The sequence below is a fragment of the Typopeltis vanoorti genome, chromosome 24, assembly GCF_054136105.1.
Source record: "Typopeltis vanoorti isolate ZY-2024b chromosome 24, IOZ_Tvanoo_1.0, whole genome shotgun sequence".
Lineage (NCBI taxonomy): Eukaryota > Metazoa > Arthropoda > Arachnida > Uropygi > Thelyphonidae > Typopeltis > Typopeltis vanoorti.
The window spans coordinates 9,776,271-9,788,703 of NC_143572.1; the positions used below are offsets into that span (position 1 = coordinate 9,776,271).

The 12,433-nt window shown below is 37.8% G+C and overlaps 1 protein-coding gene across 2 annotated transcripts in view; it reads left to right on the forward strand.

Moving 5' to 3' along the window:
- Usp32 (Ubiquitin specific protease 32) overlaps positions 1–12,433 on the forward strand; it is an 808,142-nt gene that overhangs the window by 503,697 nt on the left and 292,012 nt on the right. For both annotated transcript variants that reach the window (XM_090413901.1, XM_090413902.1), the window contains exon 21: positions 8,132–8,237. In XM_090413901.1, coding sequence (XP_090270027.1) covers positions 8,132–8,237 — 106 coding nt within the window. The remainder of the gene's footprint in view (positions 1–8,131; positions 8,238–12,433) is intronic.

Below are 12,433 nucleotides of genomic sequence, written 5' to 3' on the forward strand. Positions count from 1 at the left end.
ATCCAGAGCGTGGTCTGCAAGCCCAGAGTGGCTGTACTGGCGAAATCGGATGTAATCCTTGTGTTCTGAGATTCTGATATTTGCTGTCCTGCCTGTTTGGCCAAAGTAGGACAGTTTGCAGCTGCAAGGGACCTGGTATACACCAGGTAGGTCTAGGGGAAGTGGTTGGTCTTTGGTGGAGTGGATAAGGGATGCCGGTTTTCTATGTGGCCTGTAACAAGTGGTCAAGTCATGTTTTTTTAAGATTTTATTGATTTTTTCCGAGGTGCCTCGGATGTAGGGAATGGTGATGGATTTAGAGTAATCTTTTTTGTGAAGGGGAGGGGGTGGTGGGTTGTGGATAACTGGGTTAAGTATTTTTTGGAGGGGTAGCCGTTGGCTGAGAAAGTGTCACGGATGTGATTTAGTTCAGTGGTTAGGGCTTGATCATTAGAACAGATTATTTTTGCCCTGTTGAATAATGTCTTAATAACTCCATATTGTTGTGAGCGGGGGGGGGGGGGGGGGGGGATGGGATTGTTGGTGAATGTATCTGCCTGTGTGGGTGGGTTTTCTATAAACTGAGAAAACCAAGGTTCCATCAGGTTGGCTAGTGTGTCTAGGAAGGGGAGGTTATTGTTTTCCTCTTTTTCCAGGGTGAATTTGATTCTAGAGTGTTGGTTGTTTAAGTGTGTTAGGAAGAAGAGGAGTGAATCCGGGCCATGTGGCCAAATAGCGAAAACATCATCAACGTAGCGAAGCCATATGGTAGGTTTTTGTGGGGCTGAGTTTAAGGCTTTCTCTTCAAACGTCTCCATGAAGAAGTTGGCCAAGGGTGGGGAAAGTGGTGAACCCATGGCTGTCCCCTCTATCTGTTTGTAGAATTTTTCCTGCCAAACGAAATAGCCTGAGTTCATTGTAAACTGAAATAGGGCTGAGATATCGGGAGGAAATTTAGCTTGGATTAGCTCTAAGGTTTCTTTGAGGGGGACATTCGTGAATAGGGAGGAGACATCAAAACTGACCATTATGTCATTATGTTGGAGTGTAAGGTTTTCTATACTGGCTTTGAAGTGGGCTGAGTTTTTTATGTGTGAGTGTATTGCCAGTATAGTGTGAGAGCGCTTTGGCTAAATGCTTGGCTAGTTTGTAAGTTGGGGAACCAATGTCATAATGGCACATTTTCTTTGTATATTTTTGGGAGCCCATATATGCGGGGGGGTCTAGAGTTATAGGGTTTTAGTCTGTTGGTAATCTCAATGGCACATTTTCTTTGTGTATTTTTGGGAGCCCATATATGCGGGGGGGTCTAGAGTTATAGGGTTTTAGTCTGTTGGTAATCTCATTACGTCCCATAGTGGATGACATTGGTTCCCCCACTTACAAACTAGCCAAGCATTTAGCCAAAGCGCTCTCACACTATACTGGCAATACACCATCACACATAAAAAACTGAGCCCACTTCAAAGCCAGTATAGAAAACCTTACACTCCAACATAATGACATAATGGTCAGTTTTGATGTCTCCTCCCTATTCACGAATGTCCCCCTCAAAGAAACCTTAGAGCTAATCCAAGCTAAATTTCCTCCCGATATCTCAGCCCTATTTCAGTTTACAATGAACTCAGGCTATTTCGTTTGGCAGGAAAAATTCTACAAACAGATAGAGGGGACAGCCATGGGTTCACCACTTTCCCCACCCTTGGCCAACTTCTTCATGGAGACGTTTGAAGAGAAAGCCTTAAACTCAGCCCCACAAAAACCTACCATATGGCTTCGCTACGTTGATGATGTTTTCGCTATTTGGCCACATGGCCCGGATTCACTCCTCTTCTTCCTAACACACTTAAACAACCAACACCCTAGAATCAAATTCACCCTGGAAAAAGAGGAAAACAATAACCTCCCCTTCCTAGACACACTAACCAACCTGATGGAACCTTGGTTTTCTCAGTTTATAGAAAACCCACCCACACAGGCAGATACATTCACCAACAATCCCATCACCCCCCGCTCACAACAATATGGAGTTATTAAGACATTATTCAACAGGGCAAAAATAATCTGTTCTAATGATCAAGCCCTAACCACTGAACTGAATCACATCCGTGACACTTTCTCAGCCAACGACTACCCCCTCCAAAAAATACTTAACCCAGTTATCCACAACCCACCACCCCCTCCCCTTCACAAAAAAGATTACTCTAAATCCATCACCATTCCCTACATCCGAGGCACCTCGGAAAAAATCAATAAAATCTTAAAAAAACATGACTTGACCACTTGTTACAGACCACATAGAAAACCGGCATCCCTTATCCGCTCCACCAAAGACCAACCACTTCCCCTAGACCTACCTGGTGTATACCAGGTCCCTTGCAGCTGCAAACTGTCCTACTTTGGCCAAACAGGCAGGACAGCAAATATCAGAATCTCAGAACACAAGGATTACATCCGATTTCACCAGTACAGCCACTCTGGGCTTGCAGACCATGCTCGCCACAGAATAAGATGGAAGAAAGCCACAGTAATACACCGCAGCAAGTTCAAGTATGAAAGACTATTCATGGAATCAGCCTCGGCCCTTAGGAACATGCCAAACCTCAACAAATTTGGATGCATGAGACTGCCCCAAATTTGGGAAACTTTTATCAGAAGAACTTCAGCCCAAAGGCCAAGAACTACCAATATAGCCTGTCAGGGGGCACCATCAGGACTTTAGGAAAACACTAGCTTCCTAGCTTCAGTCTCATTTGCTGTTATTAGTACTTGTGTGCACGTGTCTTTGCAGTAAGTTCCCAAGAAGATGGCAACGTGACGTTCGCCAAAATATCGGAAAGTATATATTAAAGTTTATTTAATCTATATTTCTAGTATACGCTGTCAATTCCTTAAATATTAGTTATCAGAATTCTTTCTAATAGCTTAAAGGTGGAGCAAAGCAAGGAGATAGGTCATAGTTTTTGACATCATTTGGATCTTTCCCTGATTTGGGCATGCCATTATTTTGCCTTCCCACCACAGATTTGGTAGTTTACCAGTCATAATTTCTGAGAAAAGGGTGGCCAGCTTTGTTGACCAAGATGTTTTAGAAACTCAGGGAGGATACCATCAACTCCTGCTGCCTTGCCATTCTTAGTGAGTTTTAAGGCTACCTTACCTCTTCCCAAGATACTGGGTGTACAAGTTCAGGAAGCTCTGGTCCCGTCTTCAGGATTTGTTGATGGAAGATAGCACAGTAATTTTCCTACATAGAGTAAACCGTACACAGAGCTGGGATGTATCTTGGAGGTTTTCAATAAATGATTAGCCATTTGATCAGGAGTTATCTCTTGTTTTATGTGTTGTTTGTTCTGCTCCACCTAATTTTCTCAGAAGTGACCAGCTTTTCCAGCTAGGTGTGGTGAAATCGAGTTCATGGATGATTGAGATCCATCTTTCCTTTCTGTTTTTATCCAGGGTTGCTATGAGCACCTTAGCAACAGTTGGGTCTTCAGTTTCTTCATATTTGGCTAAAAATTCCTCAGTTTCTCTGCTCCAACATGAGATATATTGTTTTCTGTAGCCTCTAGGAATAGAGGCTTTGGCTGCAGTTTTGATTAGTTTAACAAATCTTGGATAGCAATTAGGAGTGGGTGGAATTGCTCTAATGCCCGATTTGTTTCTGAAATGCATTCCATTTGGACCTACGAAGGTTCCATCTAGAGATTGGTAGATGACTGGATGACGCTAGAGATTCCGCTGATGACTGGAATTGATGTGCCTGTCTCTATTAGTGTAGGACAATGCTGACTATTAGGGAATCTGTTGAGGATGGTTCTGGTTGTTGGCAGAGGGTGGTCTTCAGAGTCTTTTAGAGACAATGCACAGATCTGAGTGGAGAGTGTGCTTTCCTGCTTGGCATTGTAAATCAAATACAGGTTATATGTATCCATCCAGTTAACTAGAATATTACTGTCCCTGTTATTAGAGGAATAGCTCCACATGGTGTGGCTGTTCCTCTAAGCAGGTCAGAGCAGTTTTATAGGAGGAAGGTGTTTTTCTGTTGAATTTGGTGATGTGTATCCATGGCATGGTCTGCCACCCCAGAATGACTATTATAAATGAAGGACATATTTTCTGTGTTCTTCTATATGAATGTTGGGAGTTCTTCCCATTTTCCAAAGTATTTAAGCCTGTAGGAGCACAGGACAGTGCAAACCCTAGATGGTTCAGAGGATCTTTAGGTGAGCAGATTGGGTTCCTAATTTTTGGTAAGGACTAAAGAAGGTATGTATATTATACTTTTTTTTTTTTAGGATGTGTGCAATATTTTCTATTGTTTCCTAGATGTAGGGGATAGCAATGGATTTTTTTGTTTTGAGTTGGGGGGGGGGGGGGATTAGGACCGATAGACAGAGAGCTCTGTTAACTTCATTAAAGGGAAAGCCATTGGCTAAAGATATGGCCTGAATATGCTTGATTTCAATGGAGAGGCTAATGTGGTCCTTTCACATGGTTCTAGCTCTGTTTGCTAAGGTTTCGATAACACTATGCTGCCGAAGGGGGTGGATATACCTTCCAGTGTAAATGATTAAGATCCATTTAGTAGTTGGGTAACTAGAGTGTCAAGGAGAGGTAGGCAGTTATTGTTTTCCTTTTCAATGGTGAAATGGATCCTCAGGAGTTGGCTGTTGAGGTGTGCTAAAAATTGTTTTGATGTATCGCTCTTGTGTAGTCAAATGGAGAATGCATCATCAACATGGCACAGCCATATTGTCTGTTTGAGTAGGTCAGAGTTTAGGACCATGTTTATAAATGTTCCATGTAAAGATTGGCGAGGAGCTCTTGGCTATGCCTTTAATCTGCTTATAGGTTTTTCCATGCCAGCCAGAATGAATGGTAGAGGTGAATAAGGCTGAATATAACAGGGGGAAGAGAGTCTGAGGATTCTTTCAGGGGTACATCAGTGAATAGAGGCTATATTAAAACTGACCATGATGTCACTATCTCTTATAATCATACCTGATGATCAAGATTCAAAATGCACAGAATTTTGTACATCAAAAGAAGAAGAAGATTGGCCAGTAATGCAAGAGGAGAGCTCTTTGGAAGAGAGCTTCTTTCTTTAGAAAGAAGCTATAGAGCCCTCCTGATTATTCTTCTCTCCTCTTAAAACCTTCTGTGGGACCATAGGCACAAATTTCCCATTTTGAAATTTGTCTGCCTCACTCCTCTGGAAATAGCCTGACACTCAAGAATGTTATCTTCACGTTTAATGTTGGTTTTCAAAGGTCGATCCAGCCTTAGCAATTTATTAACTTTTTATAATAGAATGACATTTGATTTGGACAAAGGAAATGGCTACACAGTGATACTTCTGGATTTTGCTAAGGCTTTTGACAGGATCCCGTGGAATACTGTTGCCCAAATTAGAGCAGATGGGGATGGATACTAAACTGATGATATGGATAAGAGAATGGCTCAGGAAGAGATACCAGAAAGTGGTGTGTGGAGGAGCAGAGTCCAGGATGAGGCAGGTGATCAGTGGTGTGCCTCAGGGCTCTGTGCTTGGGCTGTTCTTGTTTAATTTGTACATAAATGATATAGGAAATGGTTAAAGGGAGATATTCAGTTGTTTGCTGATGATGCAAAGTTGGTTAGCACAATAAAAAATCAAGCGCTGATGTTGAGAGTTTGCAGGATGATTTAAATAAGCTGGCAAAATGGGAAAAAGGTAATTGATATCAGTTCAATGTGGAAAAATGTAAAGTTATGCATTTTGGGATTAAAAGATTACCAGCTGTGTACTACATTGATGGAACAATACTCCAAGAGATTGATGAGGCTAGGGACTTGGAAGTGTTGGTGGATAGGGAGATGAAGTTCAGGGGACACATTGCTAAAGTGTCCAAGATTGCACATAGGATTACTTGGTTATTGAGGAACGCACTAACATCCAGATATAAATAGGTTATTATTCTCCTTTATAAGGTGTTGATACTTCCACATTTGGATTACTGTACTCAAGTCTGGTCACCTGGATTCCATAGAGATGAGGAGGTTGTAGAGAGGGTTCATACAAGAGTGACTAAGTTGGTGAGGGATGTAAAAAATTCTCCCTACATTGATAGATTGAGAGCTTGTGGGTTGCAAAGGTTGATTGATAGGCAGAGAAGAGGGGATATGATAGAAACATTTAAATTACTAAAAAGTTTTTATAAGATTGATGCAGGGGAAATGTTTCCACTGTGTGATAGTGATGGAAGAACAAGAGGTCATCCCTGGAAATTAAGGAAAAGTGTGATTAACAAGGGTGTGAGAATGAGGTTTTTCCTCTGGTGTATGAGTGGAATGCAATGCATGACTCAGTTGTGAGTTCTCCATCTGTAAATGAATTCAAGAAGAGATGTGATATTGTTTTGATAGCTTGGGTATCCCACAATGAGTCTACTGACTCCATGGAGATACCCCTAATAATAATAATAATATCCTCTTTCTGTTCCCTGATCACTGTTCCCTCAGTAAAACATCATATAGTTATCTAGGAGTATTCCACTTGTTTCATCTTCTTGCCTACCATGTCAATATAATTGGTGAAATTATATCGACATGACATTTTTTTTAATTAATATCCTTGTTACATCGATGGATCCTGTCTTCAGTAATATCAAGTGTGAAGTGTTGTTCCAATAACTGAATTTCCATAATTCACCCTTGTTCCCTGATGAAAACAGTAGCAGTCATATTTAATGTGCTGCACTAGAGCTGGCTGGCATGACATTTGCTTAATTACACACACACACACACACACACACACACACACACACACACACACACACACACACACACACACACACACACACACACACACACACACACACACACACACAAATTACATCTGTTATTAAATAAGCATGCAGCATCCCCATGGATTTAGCTTCTTAGGGACTATGGTGAATGTTAAAACATCTAAAATGTTATGAGACTCTTACCATAAAGAGACAATATGTGCTTCCCAGAAAATGTTCTTTACACAACACTAGATCCTTGGAAATGAAGATAATTTTGCAAACTTTAAAAACTGGAGTAATATGAAGGTGAAAGAAGAATGCAGTTTATTGTAATGTAATATTTAATCATATTGTCCTTTAGTACTTGTCATTAATCTAGTACCAAATTGATCAAGACATTATACTAATGTCTTAACATATGAAATCTCTGTAATTGTTTAGATTAGAAAATATTGTACATCCCGATTTCTGAGTATGCTTTAGCATGTGAGAAGTGTTTTTGCATTCTACATTTCAAACTAAATACATAGTATGTCCTGTTAAGTAATGAGATTGATTTTTTACAGGACAGCTCTTGAATAAAAGTAACAAACATGTTTATAGTTTTAACCACTAGTGTTGTAATTGTAGATGCAACTTTTGATTCAGGTGATGCAGCAATTTTCAACTTTTAAAGAGGGAAGGATGTCCTTGGAAGATGAACCACACTGTGGATGGCCAGTTTCTGCACGAAGATACGAAAATGTGGAGGATTGTTCCTGAGGGCACCACAGTGAACAGTCAGTATTATTTAGGAGTAATGCATCTGTATGCCTGCATGTGACATGTCAAGAAAGAACTGTTCCACCATAACAATTGGTTTCTGTTGCATGACAGTGTGCCCACGCACTGTACAAAGCCTGTGAAATGGTTTCTGGCTTCGAAGTCGATCTGCATGATCAGTCACACCCCATTCACCAGATTTGGCTCCTGCTGACTTTTCCTCTTCCCAAAGATGAAGTGTGCCTTGAAAGAAGATCACTTGCAACATTAAAAACATCCAACACAGTGTGATCCAGACACTGAAGGAGGTTCCCATTCAGGACTTCCACAATGTCTTCAAACACCTGTACGACAGATGTAAACATTGTGTGGAGTTGGAGGGTGATTATTTTGAATCTGTGTAATGGAAAATTCCAAATATAGTTCTTTGTTTTGATATTATAGTTGTTGTCTCATTACTTAACAGGCACACTGTATGTCTCATATGTGTACTTTGTATGTACTGTGTGTAAAAAAAAAAAAAAAAACATAACTTTATATAAATGAAGAATAAGAAAATGAGTCAGTATATAAACCAACAATATCTGAAATCAGTGCTAAATGCATTTTATTTATAGGACTAATCCATTGGGTATGAAAGGTCACATAGCTAAAAGATATGGAGACTTAGTTCATGATTTGTGGAGTGGCACATCGAGAACTATTGCCCCTCTTAAGCTAAGGGTAAGTTACTTGTTTCATTATCTAAAAATTATTACTTAATTTACCTTTTTAACAATAAATATTTTTTGTCTTTTTTATTCTTATTAAATTATTATTATTAAATGTTTTCTGTTTCAATCACTCACATTCCTAGAAAATATAGATAGAAATGTAAAATTGGTGTCTAGTATATTAAAAGATGCAGTTAGTGAAAACAGAAACAAGTTCTTATTCTTGTCATAAGAGAAGCGTGTTTTTTTGACACATTATGTAAATTTTTCATACTTTCTGAATAAAAACAGATATTTGCAAGGTGGTTCATTCATCAGATGTTTACCACGGAACACGTGTAGTGTGTATGAACTATCACTTTAGCATTATAATTTGAATACGTGCATAAATTACATTTTAATTACCTGCCTCTGTGCATGTAATTTTTGCTAGTTTGCTTTTAATCTCATAATTAATGAATAGATTTAGTGCAACAGAGATATGATGCAGGAAATCATTGGCTAACATTGAATTGACTTGTCTTACTTGGCATTTGTTGAATCAGAATCTTTTGTATCTTAAGTTTGTTCACATAAAGGATAAAAGAATTTTTTTAGAAGCTTGATTGTTATTTCTTTTATAGTGTGAAAAAATGTTAAAAATTATAGATGCTTTATAAAACTGCATAATATTAATTCTAGCAATCATTGTTTCAGTCTGTAATCATTTTTTCAAGTTGATAGAATACCATAACACATCATGTTCATCTTTCATTTTATTTGAAAGAATGAAGTTTAAAAAGGAAAATTCTTTTTTCTTACTTCACCTCACCTTTTAATATATTAAGTTTGACTTTACATGGAAGTTACTTGGCTTCATATAACACTATGGATGCTCTTGGATAAGACAGTTAGTCCTATCTGTATAGTCTGCTGAGTATGTCAGTTGCATGTATTTTCAGATTGATTTCTCTGTTTTGCATGATGAAAAGCCAGTTTCCAGAAGGATAAATACTGCCACCTATGTATGAGACCATCCGACTCATCCTCAGTTGATTTTCAACTAAGGATCCCATGTAGGATGCAGAGAACCTTTATAAGGTTCTTTACATTCTAGACAGGGTCTGAAAAATTTTATGTAGGATTTACTATCAACTGTCCAACAGAGGCTCTTAAATTATTTTTCTGTGTATGTTTTTACCAGCTTCTTAACTTAAAAATAAATGTAGGTAATTATCCATGTTAGTAATATTTAATAATTTATCATCAAATGTTTTTCTCTGTTATGCTGTTTGATAGTAGGCATTAAACGTTTTCACTAATGATAGTATAATTTATTTTATGATTCTTTGGCAGCAGCAACCAGGAAACATATACCCTGGTTTCAAAATAAAGTTGCTAATATTATCAGAAATTTCCTGATATGTATTCTCAAAAGGATGTACACAATACTTAGTGCTACGTGATCAAGTTTATATGATTACTAATCTCCTATCATTATATTGCTTCCAAATTAATCTATTACTTGTCAGCACTCCAGATATTGTTGTTATGTGCCATCATCGTTTTCGACCATTGGTGATCTTGTACACAAAGGCTCTCCATCCCACTTGGCCTCTTGTCCTTTCTTTCAGCAATTGTAAGTTCTTTCATGTGGTTCATTCAACTCTTTTGTAGTCTTCCTCTTCTCATTCTGTTTCTCATTCCCAATCTTCCTTAACATAACTGTCTTTTCCAATGATTTATCAGTTCACATAATATTTCCAAAATACATCAACTTCTGTTTCACAATCATCACCTCCAAGGAGCATTGTTTTTATACTCTCTAAAACTTTCTTATTGGTCATTCTTGAAGTCTGTAGGATTCTTAATGGTCTTTCTTCTTAATAATCCAGCTTCCAACATCCATACGTCACTACTGGAAATACCGTTGCTTTGACAATTCTAACTTTTGTGGCATTATTCACTCCTCTATCTTTCATAATTTTTGTCAGGTTTGACAGCTTTTTTTTTTTTAATTTCATCTTCACATTTACCATCATTTCTGATTCTGGATCCCAGTAAATCATAACTTTCAATTATTTCTATTTTATCTCCCTCTATTATAAATTCACTTAAATTGCCAGAAACCATCACTTTTGTTTTGCTGATGTTTAAATTAAGCCTAGCTTTGTTACTCTCCCTCTTAACCAATAGAATCAACCACTCCAGATCTTCCTTAGTTTCTGCTATGAAGTTTGTATCATCTGCATATCTTAAATTATTTATTTTCCTACCACCAGTCCTAATTCCAGCTGGATCTTTGTCTAAGTTAGCCATTCTCATAATATATTCATTTTAAAGATTAAAAAGATAGGGCAACAGTATATAACCCTGCCGGACCCCTTTTTCCACTTGAACACTGCCTGTTTCTCCAATTAGATGCTCATGTATTCTCATTGATCTCATTACAATCCACAGTCTGTTGTGATCCACACAATCAAAAGCTTTCTTATAATCAGTAAATCAAATGAATGCTTCCTTCTGAAATTCTCTTGTTCTTCCCATAATCCATCTCATGTTTGCTATTTGGTCTCTAGTTCCTATACCTCTCCTAAAGCCTGTCTGTTCTTGTGTAATTTGTCTATTCACATATGGCTCCAGCCTTTGTTGGATCACTTTCAGCATAACTTTACTTGCATGTGAAATTAAAGCGATGGTTTATAATTCTCACAATTTCTGGGATTTGATTTTTTTGGAATTGGGATGAACACTGATGTTTTCCAATCCTTAGGCCAGTATATTTTTTCCCAAACATGTTGACAAATTTCAGTCAATATATTCACTACTTCTTCCCCAGCTGCTCTTAATAATCCCACTGACACACCGTCAGCTCTAGGAGCTTTTCCTTTTGGCAGATGTTCCATTGCTGATAGCACTTCACTTTTCATTATCATGAATTCCTCAACAAATTCTCCTTCAATATTATTATCTTTCTTGTACAAGTCCTCTACATACGCTTTCCATCTTTTTTTCACTGCTTGTTCTTCCATTTAGACATTTTTCCCAAATTATTTTTTACAAATCCTAATCTAGGGATAAACTTCCCTGTAACATCATTCATTTTTCTAAACAGATCTCTTGTTCTACCTGTAATACTACTTTCTTCGATTTCCTTCCACCTTTTGTTTAGATGTTTTTCCTTATCTTTCCTAGCCTGTCTTTAGAAATCTGCACTCAGTTGTCTAACCCTTTCTTTGTTTCTCTGAAGTTTCATTTTCTTCTTTCCTCTGCTATTTGAATAGCTTCTTCTGACAGCCATTTACGGTCTTTCTTTCTTTCTTATTGTTTTACTTAGTCTTCTTTTTTGTTTCTATGACTGTTGACTGTACATTTTGTTTCTTCCCACGTCTTCCAATTCTCTTCCTGTCTTCTCCAAACTTTGTAATTTCTTTCCAACTGCTACTTTAAATGCTTCATTTATATGATTTAAATCATATCTATTACTATCTTTTTGTTTCTTCTTAGCCCTTAATTTCAATTTAACTTCACTTTAGTGGGTGCATACACCTGTATAAGTGTAACATTCACTGGATATGACTTTATTCTGATTAGATATATTAGACACTGGACTGTAGCCCAAAATGTATTTTTTGTATTCTCTTCTAACTATGAATGCTACTCCATTTCTTCAAAGGTTTCTTATCCAGAGTAATTTATCATGAAATTATCAGTATCAAAGTAACCCATTCCTCTCCATCTCAGTTCACTGATTCTTAAAATCTGAACTTGAGTTCCTCTCATGTCTTTCTTTATCAGTTCCAGTTTTTGTTTTCCTTGATACATGCTTCTTACATTCCATGTTCCTATTTTATGTAAATCAGTAAATCGGAGGCCTCCTCTTCTGAGATTAACTCTATCAGAAATTGAACTTCCAGAAGGCTTTGATTCAGCTTCATCATTCTTGTTACCTTCATTGGAAGTTTCCTCTGCTCTTCCCCAGTAGCCATTTCAGTGCCTTCTGACCTGGGTGTCCCATCTTTCAGCACCATATCACATTAACTTAAGCCTCTGTTCATAAGATTTTCTTGGCAAAATATATGCAGAAATGGTTTGCTGTTGCCTTCTTCAGTATTAGTTTAGCTGAAGAAGAGATGAGGAAAAGTAAAGTAGGAAAGATTAGGGAAAGAAGAGTAGGAACCAGTCTACAGATAATATAACAGATGTATAATACATGAAATAAGGCAT